This window comes from Bubalus bubalis, chromosome 1 (genome assembly GCF_019923935.1).
Source record: "Bubalus bubalis isolate 160015118507 breed Murrah chromosome 1, NDDB_SH_1, whole genome shotgun sequence".
In the NCBI taxonomy this organism is placed as follows: Eukaryota; Metazoa; Chordata; class Mammalia; order Artiodactyla; family Bovidae; genus Bubalus; species Bubalus bubalis.
In genome coordinates, this window is record NC_059157.1 from 116,720,281 (window position 1) to 116,742,204 (window position 21,924).

General features: G+C 36.3%; 1 protein-coding gene across 2 annotated transcripts in view; it reads left to right on the top strand.

Annotated features, from left to right (window-relative positions):
- Window positions 1–19,950, top strand: part of PAK2 (p21 (RAC1) activated kinase 2) — a 92,665-nt gene extending 72,715 nt beyond the window's left edge. For both annotated transcript variants that reach the window (XM_006054231.4, XM_044943215.2), the window contains exons 13-15: window positions 1,154–1,350; window positions 10,729–10,866; window positions 11,317–19,950. In XM_006054231.4, coding sequence (XP_006054293.1) covers window positions 1,154–1,350; window positions 10,729–10,866; window positions 11,317–11,403 — 422 coding nt within the window. In that variant the 3' untranslated portion in view covers window positions 11,404–19,950. The remainder of the gene's footprint in view (window positions 1–1,153; window positions 1,351–10,728; window positions 10,867–11,316) is intronic.
- Window positions 19,951–21,924: the final 1,974 nt, after the last annotated feature.

The following is a 21,924-nucleotide window of genomic DNA, read 5'->3' on the forward strand; positions in this document are numbered from 1 at the left end:
TCAATGATCTTGGTGTTCCTCAGTTTCGCCATTTGTAAAATGGAAGTCATAATAATAAATGTACCTATTATAAAGTTATAATGTGGTATGTTTTTTCTTATGAGGTACTTGAAACAGTTTTATAAGCACTCATTTTAGCTATAAATGTTATGATTTGACCTAACAATTGCTTTTTAAGACTGTCTGCTATAGAACTGCTGAACATATGCACAGCAATAAGTACAAAAATGTTCTCTGCAACCTTGTAAAGAAAAACCAACAATATCTGAAATAATCTAGTAGTACAGAAATGGTTAAAAACATTATGGTATTTTTATGTTCTGTAAAGTTGTGTAGTTAGAATAATAAGGTAGGTTAGTATAGTAATGCAGAAAGATCTCTAAAAATAGTTGTAAAAAGCAATTTACAAAGTATCCTAAGTAAAATATTTAAGTAAAATAAACCAATCAGTTTGTAGATATTTTTTGTATATTTGGAAATGCGTAACAGAAGTCCAGAACTTACAGTCCTAAATGTTAACAGTATTTACACCTGGAATAGAATGAGTTTAACAGTAGAAGGAAGGAAACGGTTCTAGATTCTTATCTTGACTTTCCTACTGAATTAACGCTGGGTTCTAAATTAGGTATCCTGCTCCTCAGTTATAAAATGAGGTGGTTGGAATAGAGTAATGCTGGTGAAGACCTTGTGGGTACAGTTGCACTTAAATGTGTTCTTTTTCTGGGCTCTCTTGCTGACTCATATGCTTCTTATTAATTCTAGCTTCTGTTTTTGTTCTTCAAAAGTAGTGTCCACTTCCTGACCTTTGCCTGATTGACAGTGGACACAGTTTTGGTGTCCAGCTTTGGTTACTTTTTCTTTTAGATCTTTTTCAACTTTTTTATTAAAAGTTTTAGGATAAAATTAATTGTTTAGAATAAAAACCTTCCTAATAATTTACCTTCTTCTTTTGGGAAGTAAAAGTTAAAAAGTGAGAGTGTATAATTTCAAAATATCTGTAAGCCCATTCTGGTTTACTTTATTAATACATTCTTAAAAACTAAGAGACTGAATACTTAAATATAATTCGTTAAGTCATATAAAGTAAACTCCTAAAACAACCCATGGACACCATTAACTCAAGATGTTTTGTATCTTTTTTTTTGTTTTGTAGCTGACTTTGGTTTCTGTGCCCAGATCACCCCTGAGCAGAGTAAGCGGAGTACCATGGTTGGAACGCCATACTGGATGGCACCAGAGGTGGTTACACGGAAAGCTTATGGCCCCAAAGTAGACATCTGGTCTCTGGGTATCATGGCTATTGAGATGGTAGAAGGAGAGCCTCCATACCTCAATGAAAATCCTTTGAGGGTAAGACCAATTAAACACTAAACTTAATTTCAGAAAATAATTTTCTTTGAATCATTAATTTAGAACTTGCATATTCTAGGCACTGGCCAAGGATTTAGGATACAAAATTGATTAAAAACAACAACAACAACAACAAACCCCAAAAAAGCCCAGACTCTTCTCTCACTCTATATCTAGAAAGTATTTGCTTCTGAGTTATTGAGTTGAATGTGTTAGGTTAAAGAGTTTGTAATTTTTTGATAAGCTATATTATTTCTTAAATTTGCACATAAATAATAATTTGCTCAGTTTTCTGTAGAGTTAAGAGACTCTAGATACAACCTTCAGGTTATTGACTTTGAACTTTGGCCTCTGTACCCCCAGGTACAAAGAGGAAAGCAGGATCCCATCTTTGAGGAGGCTGGGTAGATGGCAGTGTTAAAGCCACATTCAGACAAAGAGTGAGGGTCCCCAGAAACAGATGAAGTCAGTAGACTTTAAACGGTTTCATGTTCCAGCAGCTGAGGTAGAGTTCCAACTTTCCTTCTTTCTCTCTTTTTCCCTTCCTGTCTTTCCTCCCTTTCTCCTTTTCTCCCTTCTCCTCCTCCCACCCACCCTCCCTCCCCTCTTTCTTTCCTTCTTTTACATTACCATATATAACTCCGTATCAGTAGTTATTAAGAAAATGCAAATCAGAACCTCAATAAAATCACTTCATGCCTACTAGAATGACTGTAATAAAAAAGGCAGAAAATGATAAGTATTGGTGAGAATCTGGAGAAACCGGAACCCTCATGCATTGCCAGTGGGAATGTAAAATGATACAGCACTTTAGAAAACAGTTGGACAGTTTCTTTAAAAATTGACATTGAGTTACCATGTAACTTGGCAGTTAATCTGCTAGGTAAATAACCAAGAGAATTAAAAGTATATATTCACCCAAGAACTTGTCCAGAAATGTTCATAGCAGCATTATTCATAATAGCCAAAAGGTGGAAATGTCTGTCACCTAATGAGTGAATAAACAAAAGTAGTATATCCATACAGTAGAATGTTATTTAGCCTTAATAAAGGGAAAGATGTACAGATACATGCAGCATTGAACCTTGAAGGCATTATGATAAGTGAAAGAAGTCAGATATAAAAGATTACATATTGTCGGATTCCCTTTACAGTTGATTGATTACTCATTTGTGGTAGGGTGGTTAGGTTCTATAAAACAGCAAACACTGAATTAACAAATACTGAACCATTGCTTCTAGAGGAAGTCACATTTTTGTCAACTGATCAGTACCTCACCTTGCTTTATATCTATTTCTGTTTAAATACACTTTATTTAATATATATTGATGATTCAGTCATGTTAGACTTACAGCCACTGTAACTCATGCTTGAATTTGGCTTATCAAACCAGTACATTTTCTCCATAAGGCACATCATAGCCTTCTTGCCCTTAGGAATGCTGAACAGTATGCTGCTTTTAACCTCTGCAGATGTTTATAGATGACCACAGAAGCACTGAGCGTATTGATTTGGAGGTTACAGATTAATTGTAGTGAACAGGTAAATTCACCTATATGGAATCCTCAAATAATGAGGATCAACCGACTATGAAGTCTCTGGAACAGGCACATCCATAGCAACAAGAGATTAGTGGTTTACAGCAACTGAAGAGAGGAGGAAATGTAATACATGTGAGTGTTCTTTTTGGAAGGATAAAAATATACTGCAATTAGACATTAGTGATAGCTGTATAGTCTTGCAAATATACTAAAGACCTTAAATTGTACATTTTAAAAGGGTGATGTGAATTACATCTCAATGAAGTAATTATTTTAAAGTTTTAAATTACCATACATGACTACAGACTTATTGCCAGAAATTAAAAAAATTTTTTTTCAAAATAAGTTGGACATGCTGTAAAATGAGCTACAGAGGCCAGTGTGATGGGTATATGTAGAAGGTGCTCTGTCGGGATTGTGTTGGATTTTGATGCTCATTTTCCTAGTGCTTTTCATCCTCTTGCAGAGATTCCAGTTCAACTGAGCAATTAAAGTACTTATATAGAAGTGATTAATTTTAAAACACTGCAGAACAGTTTTTAAAACCCCCAGACTGGTTCATTCATATGTTTGGCAAACACTGATTTGAGTACTTGCTCAAGACACAGATCAATAAGATGCTATGCAAGGTACAGTCTTAAAGAACCAACAAAAATTTCTGCCACTATAGAAGGAGGAGAAAGACAATTTTTAAAATAGAAATAATATGTAATATGTTAAATGATGGGCACTTAAGTACTGGGGCTGGTAGGCAGAGAGTCAAGTGTCCAGTTTCCGAAGAGTGGTTGCGGAGACTTCACTGAGGAAGCATTTGAACATAGGAAATAAGAGAGTGATACTCAGTTACTTAAGGGAGGAACATTTCCATCATGTGTAAAGGCCCTAAGCAGGAGCATTTCTTATGTATTCAAAGATCCTTAAGGATTCCAGCATAGCTAGCCTACAGTTGAGTACACAGCAGAAGAAAAAAGGTGGATCAGTTAAGACATGAAGCCAACTGTGGTACCGTAGGCCTTTGAAGAATTTTGGCTTCTGCACAAGTAAGACGAGGAGACTGTTGGAGAGTATTGAATAGAGAGCTGAAAGTGATCTTCCTTCTGTTTTAACAGGATCACTCTTAGATTTTGATGGGATTACTTTGTTGAGAAGAGATTCTCAAGAGAGGCAAAGGCAGAAGCAGGAAGACCAGTTAGGAGGCTGATGCAGTGATCCAGGCAAGAAATGATGATAGCTGAGACCTGAATGGTGTTGGGGGAGGCTGGAAAAAGTAGTTGGATTCTGAATGTATTTTGAAAGGAGACCCTACATGACAGAGAGGGAGAGATGCCCCTAGGAGTTTGGCCTAAGCAATTGGAGTGATGAAACTGAGGTTCTCCTTGGCTGAAATGGAGAAGACTGCAAGTAGAGAAGAGAAGTGGAGGTGGCAGGTGCCAGATCAGGAAGTAACATTTTTAACTTGTTTTGGACATGTTAGGTTTGAGGTGCCTATTAAGATATCCAAGTGTCCATGTGGATATATTGAATAGGCTGTTGAATGTGGAAATCTGGGATCCAGGATAGAAATATAAAATTGTTAGCTGTAGAATTTTTTAAAGCTCTGAGATCAGGTCACCAGGTCTAACGGGCATAGACAGACAATAGAAGAGATATGGCTTGCATCCTGAGGCGCTGCATAGTTAAGCATTGATCCTAGTTTTTTAGGATATATTCAACTTCAGGTCAGTTGCTCAGTTGTGTCCGACTCTTTGCGACCCCATGAATTGCAACATGCCAGGCCTTCCAGTCCATCACCAACTCCCAGAGTTCACTCAAACTCACGTCCATCGAGTTGGTGATGCCATCCAGCCATCTTATCAACTTTTTTTGGAAGTGCTACATCTGTATTTATAAGTTAATTAGTTGTTGTTCAGTCACTCAGTCATGTCCAACTCTTTGCAGCCCCATGGACTGCAGCATATCAGACTTCCCTGTACTTCACCATCTCCTGGAGTTTGCTCAAATTCATGTCCATTGAGTCAGTGATACTATCCAACCATCTCGTCCTCTGTTATCCCCTTCTCCTCCTGCCCTCAATCTTTCCCAGCATCAGGCTGTTTTTTAATGAGTTGTCTCTTCACATCAGGTAGCCAAAGTATTGGAATTTCAGCTTCAGCATCTGGCCTTCCAATGAATATTCAGGGTTGATTTCCTTTAGGATTGACTGGTTTGATCTCCTTGCTGTCCAAGGGACTCTCAAGAGTCTTCTCCAGCAGCACAGTTCAAAAGCAGTAAGCACTGAAATAATCAAGTCAGAGTATACCAGGCAGTTTAAAAAAGCAGAAAAATACAACCCATAATGAGGGGAAAATCAATCTATTGAAACCACCCCAGAACTGACACAGATAAAAGAATTCATGTACAAGATCATTAAAATAATTTTATTTATTTATTTATTTTTAATATTTCTGTTAGAAATATTCATGGTAAAAAAGGTACATGATGATTGTAAACAGCTTTGCATCAATCAATGTAGGTTCAGGTCAGGTGTTGGTGTCAAATGGGTTAAAACAATATTTTGGGAAATGAGAATCTGTACCTTCCTCTGCTGCTGCTAAGTCACTTCAGTTGTGTCTCTGTGTGACCCCATAGACGGCAGCCCACCAGGCTCCCCCATCCCTGGGATTCTCCAGGCAAGAACACTGGAGTGGGTTGCCATTTCCTTCTCCAATGCATGAAAGTGAAAAGTGAAGTTGCTCAGTCATGTCCAACCCTCAGCAACCCCATGCGCTGCAGCCTACCAGGCTCCTCCGTCCATGGGATTTTCCAGGCAGGAGTACTGGAGTGGGGTGCCATTGCCTTCTCCAGTAAAATAATTTTAATAGTTGCATTCCAGATGTTAAAAGAGTTAAGTAGAGACATTTGAAAGTTTTTTTTTTTTAATTCAAATCTAACTTTTAGGTAGTAACTAGAGAGTTTGAGATTGTATTAATGGCAGATAATATAATATAGATTCGTGATTTAATGATCATAGATGTAATAATAAACTTAATATGAAAAATAAGGACTGAAATGAATTTCTTAAAAAATGAAATAGTATCAATGAGCTGTGAGACAACTTTAGGTGTTCTCATATGTGTTCGATATAAGTTACAAAGCTTTAAAACAAAAAACCAGTCAACCAAGAAATCTACAGCCAATAATCTTGTAAAAACTAAGGTAAAATAAAGGTTTTCTCAGACATACAGAAATTGAAAGAATTTATCACCAGTGGATATATTAAAGGAAGTCTTTTAAGCAGAAAGAAAAAGATAATGTGGTTCCACACAAGGAAATGAAGAGCACGAGAAGTAGTAACTATGTTGCTATATATGTACAATATTTTTCTTGTCTAAGTATCTTAAAAAAATAAAACAGTGACAGAAGGAAAGAGCCTATGTGTATGTAAAACGACAAAAGTGATCAACTAAATATGGCAGAAGAGACAAATCTCACATTCAGAAGAATTCCGAATAAAGTATGAAGATATTCCACCTCAAAGGAGATGGAGCCCAAGTCCCCTTTCCTTAAGTGTAGGCTGCAAACAGAATTTCCTTCCAAGGAGCACAGTTTGAAAATGGGGAGAAAGGAATAACGTTCCAGTGGAGAAAGCTGACAAACATTACCTAAACCAGGCTTAGATCAACTCAGTATCACCAGTGGTAAATCATGCTGATAGTATATACCTTGAATATGATGTCATGAAAATGGCACTCTTTTTTAAAATTAGTTTACTGATTGATGTATTTTTTTCTGTGCTGGGTCTTCGCTGCTGCCCAGGCTTTTCTCTAGTTGCAGTGAACAGGGACTGCTCTCTAGTTGTAGTGAGTGGGCTTCTCATTGCAGTGGCTTCTCTTGTTGCGGAGCACAGGCTCTAGGGTGCGCAGGCTTCAACAGTTGCTGCTCCCAGGCTCTAAAGTACAGTCTCAGTAGTTGTGGCACATGGGCTTAGTTGCTCAGTGGCACGTGGGATATTCCCAGACTATCCAGGGATATTCCTGGACTGTCCCAGACACAGGGATTGAACCTGTTTCCTGCATTGGCAGGCGGATTCTTTACCACTGAGCCACCAGGGAAGCCCTGGCACTCTTTAACTTTGATCTTCTTCCCCAAAAGCCATAATCTCAGTCTAATCATGAGAGAAAAATAAAGAAAAATTCCAGTAGAGAGGCATCATACAATATAAAACCTGACCAGTACTCCTCCAAACTATCAAAGTTGTCAAAAAGAAAGTGAGGAATTGCTGTAGCCAAGAGGAGCCTTGGAACACATGACAACTGAATGTAATGTTTGGTGTCTTGAAACAGAGACAGGAGAGGGGGAGAGTGAGTGAAACAGGGATGTCTAATGTGAATGCTGGAAGCCCTAAGGGCCCCTGTGAGGTTACTGATGCCAGTAGCAGGGGTATATCTTTTTCCTCCCCCATACTTAGCTGCATAGGTATAGGCAAGATGTAGGCAGAAGTTTAACCATGTTTAGCCAAGTGAATACTATGAAGTGTGAGAAGGTCAAAGAAGTGATCATGTGAAAGGGATGATAGACACTGGAAAATCAGTGAGAATTTAAGTCCATTGGAGTCAAAGAATTGCTGGCATTGGGGAGCTAGGAGTGAAAAAGGTAGGAAGTGGAGTACAATTGAGATTCAATAGTTGCAGTTACTGGTACTGATGTTATAGCATGTGACCATGGGATGTGTGTGGCGGAGGCAGGTGAACGGACAAGAACATCAAAGAAGACTGGTCGGAACCGTAACAAGCATCTTTGTATACTGACATTGCCATGAATATGAGTCATGTTAGAGTTAATAACAGTGTAACACGTGTTTGGGAGATGTTTAAAACAAGGAAAAGTAGATATGAGTTTGAAAGCCCAGAAATTGCAGAGTAGGAGGGAGAGAGCTCAAAGAGGCAGTGAGTAGCCAAAGGAACACTGGTCTCCAGGCTCAGGTGTGTAAGTACAGAGGTGTGGAGAGCACTGTGGGTGAGGCCCAGTCCTCCTGGAAGAGCCAGGCCTCAATAAGAAAAGTATTTGGGGTTGAGGCAGAGGGGCAGGGAGAACTATATGAAAAAATTTGACCCAGAAAGGGAAATATGCTGAACCAAATGGGTATTAGAATGGGGAAACTGAGGAATGACTGGGAGACCTGGGCTGCTTATAATCACTAATATGAATGAAGATAAGGAGTATAATAAGATTTACCCTAAAATGGAGAAAACGTTACTAAGTATTTGGAGAGGAGAAGTACCTAATGCAACTGCTTTTTTTTTCTTTCCAATTTATTTATTTTTTTAATTGAAGGATAATTGCTTTTCAGAATTTCATTGTTTTCTGTCAGACAGCAACATGAATCAACCATAGGTATGGGCTTCCCTCTTAATCCTTTTTGATGAAAGTGTAGAAGCTCATAACAGTGTTACGATCTTAACTTGAAAATAACTGCTAGCTCAGAGATTATTTCTTAGAATGAAATTTTTAAATGAAAATTTGGAAAGAAATGTCATGTAAAGAGAAATGAACTTAGGTAACAAGGAAATGGACGCCCTCGTATACTGATTGTGTCAACTGATATCCTTTTTTTGATGGCGTTTTGGTAATACAACAGAATCTTTAAATAATTCAGTAGAATATCTAGGTGACCTTGGGTTGATACTTTATCCAAAGTATGATCCGTGAAATAATAAATTGTGCTTCATTAAAATTGGAATAATCTTCTCTGAGAAAGACGTTATTAAGAGAATGAAATGACCAGTCACAAATATGGAAAATATATCCAAATATTTCTAAAATGCATATCTGTTAAAAAGAGTGTTATCCAAAATGTACAAACAACTCTTAGAATTCAACAAGGAAAACATCCTAATATAAAAATAGTGAAAGATTTGAACAAAGAACTCATCAAAGAATATCCACGTGTGGCAAACAAGTCAGGTAAAAAGATGTTCAACATCATATCACTCAGTTCAGTTCAGTTCAGTCGCTCAGTCGTGTCCGACTCTTTGCGACCCCATGAATCTCAGCATGCCAGGCCTCCCTGTCCATCACCAACTCCCCGAGTTCACTCAGATTCACGTCCATCGAGTCAGTGATGCCATCCAGCCATCTCATCCTCTGTCGTCCCCTTCTCCTCCTGCCCCCAATCCCTCCCAGCATCAGAATCTTTTCCAATGAGTCAACTCTTCGTGTGAGGTGGCCAAAGTACTGGAGTTTCAGCTTTAGCATCATTCCTTCCAAAGAACACCCAGGGCTGAGCTCCTTCAGAATGGACTGGTTGGATCTCCTTGTAGTCCAAGGGACTCTCAAGAGTCTTCTCCAACACCACAGTTCAAAAGCATCCATTCTTCGGCACTCAGCTTTCTTCACAGTCCAACTCTCGCATCCGTACATGACCACTGGAGAAACCATAGCCTTGACTAGACGGACCTTTGTTGGCAAAGTAATGTCTCTGCTTTTCAGTATGCTATCTAGGTTGGTCATACCTTTTCTTCCAAGGAGTAAGCATCTTTTAATTTCATGGCTGCAGTCACCATCTGCAGTGATTTTGGAGCCCAAAAAGATAAAGTCTGACACTGTTTCCCCATCTATTTTCCATGAAGTGATGGGACCAGATGCCATGATCTTTGTTTTCTGAATGTTCAGCTTTAAGACAACTTTTTCACTCTCCTCTTTCACTTTCATCAAGAGGCTTTTTAGTTCCTCTTCACTTTCTGCCATAAGGGTGGTGTCATCTGCATATCTGAGGTTATTGATATTTCTCCCGGCAATCTTGATTCCAGCTTGTGCTTCTTCCAGCCCATTGTTTCTCATGATGTACTCTGCATATAAGTTAAATAAGCAGGGTGACAATATACAGCCTTGACGTACTTCTTTTCCTATTTGGAACCAGTCTGTTGTTCCATGTCCAGTTCCAACTGTTGCTTCCTGACCTGCATATATCCATTAGTGAGTTGCTAATGAATTAAATGTGACTTCCCTGGTGGCCCAGATGGTAAAGCGTCTGCCTACAATGCCGGAGACCCAGGTTCCATTCCTTGGTTGGGAAGATCCTCTGGGGAAGGAAATGGCAACCCACTCCAGTACTCTTGCCTGGAAAATCCCATGGACAGAGAAGTGTGGTAGGCTACAGTCCATGGGGTCACAAAGAGTTGGACACGACTGAGCGACTTCACTTTCACTTTCAATGAACTAAAACAAAAATGAGATAGCACTACAGACGTGACAGAATGGCCTAAAATTCACACATCATTATCTTACGGATTCCATAATTTATATTAGGGTTCGCTCTTGATGTCATATATCCTATGGATTTGAACAAATGTATACTGAATAATGTGTCCTTTATTAAAGTATCTTAAAGAGTATTTTCACTGCTTTAAAAATCCTGTGTTCCATCTGTTTATCTATAGTTATACAGATGTAGCTAGTTTAAAATTTTTTAGAAAAGATTTCAACAAATCTCATTGTTTTAAACTGTTGTATAACTTGGGGGAAAAATCTTAAGAAAGATAAATGAGATACTATTTGTTAATTGTAAAATTGTGGTCATTTTTCTTTATACCCTTATGTATTATAGTAGGTTTTTTTTTTTTTTTTTTGCCAATGTGCATTTGTAATCCAAAAAAAAAGAAAAGGGTGAAGATAATTTTGAAAAAGAAGTCAGGGAAATATAACATCTAAATATAAAGTTAAAAATATTTAACCAAAATGGGTAGAAATAAGAACATTACTTTAGTGTATATGGCAGTTGTCTTTAAGTAACTTTTAAAGTACTCTCTCACTTTGTTGAACTATCTCAAGTATGTCAAAATTATTCTTGTGTTTTTAGGCCTTGTACCTGATAGCAACTAATGGAACCCCAGAACTTCAGAATCCAGAGAAGCTTTCCCCAATATTTCGGGATTTCTTAAATCGATGTTTGGAAATGGATGTGGAGAAAAGGGGTTCAGCCAGAGAATTGTTACAGGTGAGTTTGGAAATAAAACTATTTGGGGGGAAGTTGTCTTTTTTGAATAGCCCCAGAAAGTTTTCATAGGGTTAATAAGTATATTTCACTGTTCTTCTATCACCAGCAGCATGGCAGCTGCTGAATTTTTGGATTTTATCTGCTGGGAATAAATATCCATAACACTGGAATAGTAATATGAGTTTTTACATATTACCAGTTTTCACACCAGTTCATTGCAGTTATGGGTATCTGAATCATTTAACTGAGTTTTTGTAGTACTGGAAGAACTAAAAAGAATACACTTTCAACCATAAAAGTGATGTATTGATTATGTTGATTTTTATATAGGTGTTGAAATATTTGTTAAATAAATTATGATCTATAAAATACTCTTTAGGGCTTACTTGAAAAAAAATATTTAGCTTCTGTGACATTTACACATTCATTTCTTCCTGCTCTTTCTGGCAGCATCCCTTCCTGAAACTGGCCAAGCCATTATCCAGCTTGACACCACTGATTATGGCAGCTAAAGAAGCAATGAAGAGTAACCGTTAACATCATTGCCATGGCCTCATATTCTTTTTTCCATTTTCTAAAAGAAGTCTTTTAATATATGAAAATTATTATTCTTTTGGGGTTTAAAGAAATGGTCTGCATAACCTGGAGAAAAAAAAAATAAACTACTACTTCCTGAAGACAACCAAGAAAAAATTGCAAAACAGAATGACAACTTTAGGGTCCAAAAGGAATTGTGGACTGAATCACTAGCCTTACGTCTTTGTGCAGAAAGCCCGTCAGGGCCATTTATCATGCTTGAGATTTGCATTTTATTTTTCTGATATCATTATAATAGATCCCATTCATTGTCCCTTTTGGGGTGTTTTCAATACTTGAATGGCAGATTTGAGTTTTTCAGAGTATTTGTTTTATCTGCTAGTCTTCTTTTCTCTCTTCTTCATAGCTTTCTTTTTCCTTGACTTTCTCCTTTTGAATTGCTTTAAGAAGTGTTTCTTATGCCTAAATTGGAGGCAAGTGTGATGGAAATTATGTAGCTCCTCATATTGGCAAAGGAACTCCGTATGGTTTAACTTTGTATAGAAGTTAGAACCAGCTATAGTTACATGTAATATTTCAGTTTAGAATTTGAGGTGAAGGGAAGAAAAGTATGTGATTTTTACCTTTTTTTTTAGCAAATGTGAAAGAGTCAGTTTTAGAAATTTCATGGTAGTGAGTTGTTTGGCATTTGTTACATGTATAGAGAGAAGACTAATAATCTATATTTATAACTAAATCATTGAAACAAAAAAAAAGAATCCCATTGACTATACATTCTTAGAGGGTTTTTTTTTTTTTTCTTTCCCGTGTCCTCAGACTCTGCTTTAGGACTTTGTGCCACTACTTTCCTCTTCCCTCTTTTTTTCCCCCCTTCATTTTGGAAATAAGTTTCTGTATATGTTGTAAGTTTAGCTAGTTTGTTTGTTTTTTAATTAACCCTCTCTCACCCTACTCCTCCCTCTCCCTTCCCATGGCAAATAATATAATAACCATTGAATTTTAAAATTTAAAACTTAACTATTTTTTTCCATTTAAAGGTGAAAAATATTTGGAGTTAACAGAGACAAAGTGAGAGACTTGAACCTTGGTGAGCTCTAAAATAATTAGATAAGATTATATTCATGGAAGAGAAATATTAGTTACTTAGAGATGCAGCTTCTGACCAGTAAACTGGAGAGATTTGTGATAAACATTGTTCCCAACCCATTATCAGCATTCTACTGTCTGTGAGAACTTAAGTGACAAAGTGCTTCTTAGTAAATTCATGGGTCATTTGAGATGTTGAGTTACTTTTGATTTTTTTCAAATAAGTAAATAATATTCATGTAAAAAACTGGAGAAAGAAGGAATAATGAAATGTGCTTGTTAATAACAATACTGTTTTTATTTTAAAGATTTAAAAAAGGTCTGTGACCTGTAGCATTAATTATTAGAGTGCCCACTCTTCTCCCTTCCTCTCCTGTCCTCTTCTCTGGTCATTTCAATTGTTTGACTTTTGAAGGCAGTATTTCCCTTCTGACATGGCAAGAGCCATGTAAAAGAGAAAAATCTTTGGTTTGGTTCTGGCTTTTTATTCCCACCATTCTCTCATAATTGACTTCACACCTACTTGCCATCCTGCAATAGTATGAATTGTGAATAAAAATAATTTTGATGTTTTGAAGTGCATTAGGAGAACTAATAGAGTTTTATTTCCTATCATTCCCACCATATTTGTGTTAAGATATAGGTATAAGGATAGAAATGGCTGGTGGTTGTTTTTTTTTTTTAAATTGGTAATGCAATGTTGGAAGGTTACACAAAAACAGTGAAATAATTCATGGAATTTGTATCTAAAGCACTTAATGGTCTCTGTTTTCAGTTTGATTGTTGATTTTATTTTTCTCTGGATTATATTGGCCTTTTGCAGCTATTACTAAATTACAGAAAAAGCTGGTTTATCTGGTGGAAAGCTACAGTGTCTCTTGAGTTCCAGATTTGGACATTCTTTGTAAATAGTTGTCTGGATGGATTATAATAAAGAAGATGCTACCAGTGAAATAGAAAACCAACTAAATGACACAAGACTGTGATCCTCATGACCACTCTAGAAGGCACTTGTATACATAAATCATAAAGACCATATTAATTGGATGCAGTGCCAGTGCCCCATTTTTTTGCCTGTGACTCAACAAAGATCTTTTCAGTTTATAAAAGCAGTTTGGGTTTGTATTTACAACTTCTCTAATGGTTACCTGCATGTCCATTGCTGGCAACGGACTTTATCATTAAAACCTGACTCCTAGGTTAAGGGAGCTACACTGTGGTTTATTCTTTACTTACTTGGATAAACTAACTTGTAATAGAAATATACTTTGGTTAATTCTGAACTGTGTCATTTTTGAATAATCTTAATCCTAAAAGCAATACAGAATTGTGATTTATTAATTTTAAATTAAAATGTTCACATCTTGTTGCAAGAAAAATTATATCTGAATCAAGATTCATGGTTTTTTCTTAATAACTGCCTTTTGTATTTACCCTTTTTGTCATTACTTTAGAATGAAAATTCTCATTTAAATCTAAAAATTATCTTAGTAGTCTTCTTTGTTGTTAAGACAATATTACTATAGTATTTATTATATTTCAGACTCTCTGGCAGTCTAAAAGTTTCTTTTTCCTCCTGTTCCTTTTGCTGCTTTTAGGGACAGTTAAATCTGGGAAACCATGAAAATATTGAATATTTTATCCTACCTAGAATAGTAAAAAAAACAAGTAGACTGATTGTGCTAGCATCAGAAACTAAGGCTAACACAACTGTCTTTTATGTGTTGAGTGCCTGGCACGTAATATAAATTCTCTTTCCCTCAATATATAAATATTAAGCTGCTTAAGATGTATCTAGTTACCACAGTCCTAAATGACCCTGTGCCTTTAATGAGCAATTTAAAACTACCTATGAGTATTTCTTTGTAGGGCTCACATAAATGCATATTTGTTTATATATACTGTATTCTAGTTTGGAGTAATTCTAGATCTGATCAGACAGTGGCTCTAATTAGAACAAAATGGGTGCTTAAAAATTTTGCATTAGTTTTTTAGTCTAAAAATTTTAAAACATACTGAGATTCATATCAAGTGAAATGTCTAAAATCATTATAGAATATAGCTGAAGTCCTCAACTTCTTTGAGGTTTTTTATAGTGAAATTCATAGTAATATAAAAAGCTGATTGTCTTCCTTGTCTCAACTGCTCCCACAATAGAGAAACAGTTAAAATCAGTTTTTCCCCACAGGTATATGAATATGTGTAAGAAAGGGAAAAAGAAAATACACACACAGATTTTATTTCTCACTAACACATTTATTGACCACACTGACAAAGACGCCGTGGTAAATATTGTGAGGATTACAAAGGAGAACTGAGCACCGGCCTGGCCTTGAGAGAACTGAAGTCTTTCTCACTCACAATTCTAGAATGTTGCCAAATGGAGAGAAAAAATGTATGATAATTTTGTCAAGCATACTTTCATTCTGTGTTAAGCAGAGAATTAACTTTGAAACTGAACATCTTTGGTAGGAATGTCTTGTGGGTGTTTTTTTTTTTTTTTTTTTTTTTTTTTTGGTAGCTAGAAATGGAATTAAGTGAAAGTAACTTGTTTTCTGTTTTGTCTTCAAATTTTATATTGACTTATTTTTAATTTAATCCCATTCAATTATTTAATTGTTACATTGACATTAACTGCTGTATTTGATGACCTTGTTCAATAATTTTGTTCTTTCAGGGCTAGAAATAAACTTTTTAACGTTCATTTTCCCTTTCATAAACTTTAATTCTTTCTTAAGATTAGAGTAGCTTAAAAGAATATATGTAATAGGTTTTCAAAGAACATTCTAGTATTTTTAAGGATGACTATTTTTTAAACGTGTCACAGCACTATGATTGTATTACAGAGCTCCAAATTTGAAAGATTTTCGGAAATCATTGAGTAATAAGCATGAGCCTCCCCTCTTCTAAATCAGGTTCAGAATAAATTTATTCAAAATGAAACGTGCAGTGTTCTAAGGCATCACTTCATTATACACATTTAATTTGAATGTTGGATATCCTAACATGGAGAACAGATGCATTATAGAGTTCAGGATGAAAAAACAAAATTGTATGTAAAAAAGTATGAGGATGTAGGCAATGACTGCTTAAAATATATTTGTTACATTATAAAACTTCTTAGTGCTATTCTGACATCTGTATTTCTTTAACTATGGCAAATGCTCAAAACGTTTGTCTAAGAAAAGTTTAAAAATGCCTGGGCGATTGATTTGATTGAAAAGCACTATTTGTAGGATGCTTTACTACTATTTTGAAATCTGTGACTTTTTAAAATTAGAGAATTATTTTTTATGCAAATCATTTTTAAATAAGCTTTATCTTTTGAAGAGGAGGAAGAGGAGTAGAATAATGAAGGGAAAGGTCTTTTTTAAGCCTCATTTTTTTTTTTAGGTTTTTAGCAAAATAATATGCATAGATAATCTTTAAGGAGAGTCATCATAAACAGTGCCAGTCCTCAGCTGTTAGCTTCCTCACTGCAGAATCCTGCTCCACAGAGGCATCTGCTTTTAACTTTTAACTGGTTTTAGCATGCATTAATTTTCAGATTTCTAAATTATATACTTATACTGGTATTTTTTGATATTTCTTCTAGAAGCTTCCTACTATTACAGTTGAGAATTTGATTACCATGCCATTTTCCCATTTTTACTCCCTATACTCTCCCAATTAAGAAGGGTGGCAAAATTTGATTAGTGGTCAGTTTTTAACCCAATACTATGTGGGAGTGTTGATCATTTGAGTAATTTATCATCACCATATGTCATTTCTTGTTCAGCTTTTTGCTTTTCTTATTGTCAATCTTGTCTTTCGTTTCCTTTGAAAGTTTCTATGTTCCCATCACTAAGTTTTTCCAGACTCATCGCAAAAGCCCTCTAAAGGCTGTTTTCTATGCAATTAAATGTCTCGGATAAGGACTGTTCCTTTTTCTGATTAGGGCTTCAGTTTGGTCTCTTGCTTTCCAGGCCTTCTGCCCTCTGGCATCTGAGACTGTTTCACTTTTCGACTGAATTTAGAATTTTTGTTTCCTCTTGCTTGGTTTATTCTTCATTTTGGAGAAGTACATCTTTCATTAGTGTCCTGAGGAAGAGTGCATATGGGTTAAGATTTTTAAGACCTTGCATGCAAGTCTGAAAATGTCTCAGATTTAATCGATAATATAGGATTTTAGGTTGGAAATCATCTTCCTAGAGAATTTTGAAGTCCCTACTTTATCTGTAAAACCTGCCATTTCTGATAACATCTTTTTATATAACTCATTTTCTGCCTCTTTGGAGTTTTTGTTCTGAAAATTTACCTTGAAACCTTGGAGAGGGTCTGTATGTTTAGCTTTTGGCGGGCCTTGTTGATAAAGACTAATTTTCTTCAGTTCTGGTGAATTCTTATATTATTTCTTTAATAATTGCCACATTTTCTCTGTGTTATTTCCTTCTGGCATTCCAGCATTAATCTCCTGTTTTTCTTATCTTTCTCTCCTGCTTTCTATCCCTTTGCCTTCTGTTTTTAACTTTCTGGGAGAATTTCCTTGATTTTATCTCTGACCCTTTTTTGAACATATATCACCTGTTGCTTCTTGTTTTAATTTTTTTCTCACCCACACTGTGCTGCTTGTGAGATTTTTTTTAGTTCTCCAACGAGGGCTGATCCTGGCCATGGCAATGAAAGCACCAAGTTCTAACCACTAGAGGGCCAGGGAGCTCCCTCCTGTTTTTAATTTCCAAAAGGTCATTTTTCCTTTCTGATCTTTTTATAGGTTTCTGATCTTGTTTCATAAATCCAGTATCCACCCCCGGTGTATTAAAGAGTTTTTCCTTACCTCAGATTGCCATAACAAAATATCATATACTGAGTGGCTTCAACAGCAGAAATTTATTTCTCACAGTCCCATAGGCTTCAAAGTTGAAGATCAAGATGCTGGCAAAGTAAGTTTCATTGTGAGACTTTTTGCCCTGTAGGTGGCCATCATTTTGCTGTGTGCTCCCTGAACCCCATTCTGTGTATATACACTTGGAAAGAGTATATACTCTTCTTATAAGAACACTAATCTCATCATAAAATCTCACCCTCATGACCTCATCTAACTTTAGTGACCTCCCAAAGACCTCCATCTCCAAATTTCAATACAGTATGGGCTAGGGCTTCAGTATATGAATTCAGGGTCAGACACAAATATTCAAGCCAAAATAGGTCTTTTTTTTTAGAGGTTTTTTTTTTTCTTTCTTTCTTTTTTAATTATCTCTGGAATTGTTTACTCTTAAATATAACACTATCTGGAACTACACTAAACATTTCACATTGATTTTTCTTAATTCTCAGTGGGACTCTTGGTGCTGCCCACTACTCATTCATTTCACTCCTAGGTCTTTTTTTTTTTTCCCTTTCTCTTTTTTTCTCCAAACTGTCTATCACCTGACTCCCAACCCTTTTATCTCACCATCTCAACACTTAACTTCTCCCTTACAGCCAAAATTCTGTGGGTTTTTGTCTTTGTCTTCCTTTTGGTCTCAGTGAAAGATGTTTTCCCTCTTGGCGACCAGCCTCACCAGGGACCCATTGTCAGTATTCTGCCACCTCCTAGGTCTCCAAGCCACTTTGATCCTAACTCTGCTGTGCCTTTTACCTGTCCTTCTGTTCTGTCTAACCCTCAGCAAAAAAATGCATGCTGGAAAGAGGAGACCAGACTTGTTGTTTCTCTTCATTATCATTTTGCAGCTACCATCAGCATGTCTTTGAAACTACCCTTACCAGTGTCTCAGAATCACTGAATTTGCAATATTCTCAAAACATCAAAAAGATGACTTTCCTCGACAGGTAACTAATGTGCTTGCTGGTGTATTTGAGGATTTCCATGATTCCGCTCATTATCAGTCTTCCTTTGTACAAAGTAGAGGACTTTCATTCATCGATTTTTAAAAATGTTGTGACTAGATACTTATTTGAGGCTAAGGTTCAGAATGTGATGTAGGTGTAGCTTTGGTAAGCTTTTAATCAGTAGGATTATGTTTTCAGCACTGAATATAAAATATGCAAACAACTCTTGGTAAATTTAGTATTTGTGAAGGAAGAGTGATGAGGATAAAAAGAGCAAATTCTTAAAAATTTCTTCAGAACTTAATTTTGCAGTGTACATTTGAGTAATAGATTTGCCTTGCTGATAATTTTTAGCTCTGAAATGTGTTTCTGTTCTTGAGCATATTAACATGGGCACCTAGAGGAGAAAGACTTAGCTAGGAATGTGCAGAGTGATAGAGGAAAGCCAGCTCAGCCTTAAAAATGGCATAAATTCTTAGTCAGAAATTAAGAGTTGATGAGTACCTCTTTTTTTTTAAAGAGATTTATATAGCCTGTCACAGTGATTATAACATTTTAACCTATGCATCTTAGTTTTTGGTTAGAGGAAAAGACTAAAAAGATTGTCTATAGAAAACAGAATATGTTCAGTATATATTGATAGCCTTTGTATAAATTTGTAACCCAAGTTGATTATTTTGAAAGGAACAGCACTCATGTGGATGTATAATTTCTGGTATACTTGTTTAAAAAAGATCTCATTATTTTTTATCCACAGATCCCAGTGTATGTTCTGTAACAGGTGAAAAAATTTACCCTTGTGCTGCCCACCCCCCTTTTTTTAACAATCAAAATGGAGTAACAGTACCAGATACATTCTTGTCTTTCATTTTTCGATCTGTAGATACATAGTGTTGCTATGAATGCATTGCCCCAAAAAATGTTTCTCTCAATTTTTTAACTACTTTACCCTGACTTCTATATTTAAAAACAGAAGTGCACCATTTTCAAAAAACTATATTTGATCTGGGCCATAAGATTAAAGACTATCTAACAGTACAATCTGATTCTGATTAATATATTGTCTTTAAAATCTTTAAGGAGTTTTGTGGTTGAAGCCAGAAGACATCTTAATCACATTCAGTATTCCTTATTCTTTAGGATACTATAAATTTTGCTGCTAGTAACTTTGTTGAAGAGCTTTGTTTTTCAATAAACTCTAAAAAAAAAACTTTAACCATTTGACTTTTTACTATAGACATTGCTACAGTTTTCATTACACTCTTCTTGATGATATGAAAAGTATGTAAATGTTTTACCTTTTCTTTTGTTCATGTGTAGATCTTTTGGGGTATGTTCGAAAACCAAGACATCGTTGAAAAATAAATTTAGGCCATGGGCTGTTGGGTGCTACATGGATCAGCCAATTTCATATAACTTGTGTTGTCAGCCAATCAAATATTAATACTTTCCACTTCCTTTCGTATATGCTTATTTTACTACTGATATTCCCCACTGTGTGTCCTGTTTCAATATTTATTTTAACGACAAAGCACAGGTGACCCTGGTCTTGACACAAATTTAAGTACTTGAGTATTTCTTGCTGCACATTTCTTCGTCCATCACTAAGCACTGTAAAACAGAGCTTTATTAAAGCTTTTTTTAAACTTGGTTTCATCATACAGTTATTTGTTTGGAGTTTCTTCTAAATAAAAATAAAATTGGAGTGTATAATTTTAAATTTTACTGCCAGTGGTAGAACCAGTTATGCTTTTAATTAGTAACCATATTAGTAGACTGTGTACTAAACATGCTACGGTGAAGTGATAGTTTTCTTTTTATTTGTTTTGGGTGATAAAAAGTGCTTATTATATCATAGGGATTTTTATTTTTAGGGTCAAATGAGTTAGTTTCACATAAAATGCTTGGAATGTGCTTAGCAGATATTAAGCATTCAATAAGTGTGATCTATCACTTTTTAAAACCATACTCATTGGACAGTCTTTTATGATAATGCAGTAGCAGGTAGGGGGCTAATGAACTCAGAATGCTGCACAGAGCCATCTGCCCTTTCCCCGTATTTCGTCTTTTGAAAAATGTATGGATAATACATCTTAAGGAAATTACATTGCAAGTATTATGTGAAGACAGCCCCAGAACATCACTGTTTGGATATTATGAAATTGCATATCTTATTTTGTAGTATTGCCCAACTTGCAGTATGATACACTCTGTTTTATAGGTTGTATAATCATTTTCCTGAAAGGGGTTTTTTAAAGAAAAAACATACTTTGGGAATTGGTTTATATATATCTATTATAGTAAATTTTACTATAAGTAACAGGTACCCAAGAGTGAATGAACAAGCAGTAAGTCACACAAAGAAAGTCCACTGGTGGTTTGTGTTTCATGGAGTTGAGCAGTGCCATCAGGTACTTGGAGTCCGTCCTTATTTTGACTCTACCATTCTCTGCATGTAGGCCTGTATCTTTATGCCTGGCTGCTCAGATGCAAAATGGCTGCTCCACCTCCAGTTTCACGTCAGGCAGGAAGAAGAAACATGGGCAGAAGGCAAGGGGAAAGCAGGAAGGAGTAGTGTCTATGTCAGTAAAGTACATGTTCCCAGAAACCCTTAGCTCCTGTCTCATTGGCCATAACTCTTACTTGGCATCTCCTAGCTGCAAGAGATTCTGGGGAAGAGTGTTTTAAGAAGCTCTTGCTTCCCAGACAAAAGCAGACTTGATAAGAAAGGGGAAATGGGTGTACACAGCAGTAGCCACTAGAGTTTGCATGTGAAGATACACAATTTCAGTTTTTTATAACTCTTCTTAGTCTGTTTGTGCTGCTATAATGGAATATCATATACTGAGTGGCTTATAAACAAGCTTATTTCTCACAATTCTGCAGGCTGGAAGTCCAAGATCAAGGTGCCAGAGATTTGGTATCTGGTGAGGTCCCTCTTCCTAATGTATAGCTTTGCTTCTCACTCTGTCCTCATATGGTGGAAGAGGCAAAGGTACTCCTTGGGGTTTCTCTTACAAGGGCACCCTCATGACCTAATCATCTCCCAAAGGCCCCACCTCTTCATACAGTCATATTGGGAGTTGTCTCAACCTATGAATTTTAGGGGAGACAAAAACATTCAGTGTATGGCATCCACTTTCACATCTTTGTCTCCATTGATACTAAACTCATTTTCAGAAGAGAAAGGGTCAGAGAGGCTATTTTGCTCGGTAATTACCCAGCTGGAATTTCAGCCTTTCCCAACAACTCCTAGGGAGTTAACTTGAAACAACTTTCAGCTCAGTAGGCCTTACTTCAGTTGTATAGATAGCTGATTTTCTAAAAAATTTATTTGGCTGTGTCAGGTCTTTGTTGGGTCATGTGGGATCTTTCATTGCAGTGCCCAGTTTCTCTAGCTGTGGTGCATGAGCTCAGTAGTTGTGGCATGAGGGATCTTAGTTCTCCAACCAGGGGTAAAACCTGTGTCCCCTGCATTGCAAGGCAGATTCCTAATCACTGAACCACTGGAGAAGTCCTTGCATATATGCTAAGTTGCTTTAGCTGTGTCCGACTCTGTTACCCCATGGACTATAGCCCACCAGGCTCCTCCATCCACAGGATTCTCCATGCAAGAATGCTGGA